The following is a 1,093-nucleotide window of genomic DNA, read 5'->3' as shown; positions in this document are numbered from 1 at the left end:
TCGTGTGAGTGAGGAACACAATTGACATCATCCAAAGGCGACTAAAAGGTGGCGTGATTCGTACGCGACGGTTCTCGCGCATGTCTACTGTTGAAACCTTGGTTTAAACAAAGATAAGATCAATAGCTCAATCTTTTAAAACCCTTTGATATTTGTACGACCATCCTTGATACACAGACGGAGCGTCACTGCCTGCCCAAGAGGGGTGAGATTGAAATATTTCATCCTTAGGATGAAATGTAATTTTAATGAGATCTGAAAACATTGTTTAGTTAACTGCCTCGGTAACGCAGTACAATAACTTGAATACTAGTAATTCGTGAGTAGTAGAATTATATGTGTATACTCGTCTGCTACCTACTGGACTTCTGCACGAGAGCTAAATGCACGTATCTGGTGTGTAATAATATTTGTATTCTTCTATCCACAGCCTTGCATTCAAGATGTATCACAACAGCTCTCAGAAGAAATTCTGGACTTATGATAAAGAGGAAACCCTAGATAAATTAAGACTAGAAGCTAATCGGAAGTTTTGTTTAAAAGGCATGTCCAGTGGAAAGGTAAGTGGCACCTGCAGGGATTCTCTATATGTATTTATTTTACATGCAAGTCTACAAAATATACTTTTCCCTATCTATCTATCTATCTATCTATCTATCTATCTACAGTACAGTAATCCAGTCATTTATAGTGTTATCAGCATAAACATCAATCACACTTTGACTTTATGTTTTTCAGCCTGGAATAAATGAATCCATGTTTCTTGATGATCAAGAAGAGAAAGTGCTTTTCAGACACTATGAAAAGAGATTGCTAGACTTCAGCGCTATGTTCAAGCCTGCGATGCCTAAATCTGTTGTGGTAATAAATATCACTTTTATCAGTTAAAGATGAGATCTAGCGTGCCGTTCTTGCTTTTTTTTATTTTAAAACTTCTATATGTTTTTCAGGGCACAGCTTGTATGTATTTTCGAAGATTCTATTTGAACAACTCTTTAATGGAGTATCACCCTCGGACGATAATGTAAGTGTATTGATTTGAGTGAGACTCTAATAACTCATGATCGTATATATATATATATATATATATATA

At 35.8% G+C, this 1,093-nt stretch overlaps 1 protein-coding gene across 1 annotated transcript; it reads left to right on the top strand.

The window, feature by feature from the left end:
- Positions 1–6: 6 nt before the first annotated feature.
- LOC107682757 (cyclin-H-like) lies at positions 7–1,024 on the top strand (the record flags this gene model as incomplete). The annotated part of the gene is made up of 4 exons (XM_016478905.1): positions 7–205; positions 431–560; positions 739–861; positions 951–1,024. Coding segments are annotated over exons 2-4 (314 nt in total), but the record flags the coding sequence as incomplete, so codon positions are not given.
- Positions 1,025–1,093: the final 69 nt, after the last annotated feature.

This window comes from Sinocyclocheilus anshuiensis, unplaced genomic scaffold (genome assembly GCF_001515605.1).
Source record: "Sinocyclocheilus anshuiensis isolate Anshui unplaced genomic scaffold, SAMN03320099.WGS_v1.1 C32539414, whole genome shotgun sequence".
In the NCBI taxonomy this organism is placed as follows: domain Eukaryota; kingdom Metazoa; phylum Chordata; class Actinopteri; order Cypriniformes; family Cyprinidae; genus Sinocyclocheilus; species Sinocyclocheilus anshuiensis.
This window is presented reverse-complemented; position numbering and strand designations above follow the sequence as displayed.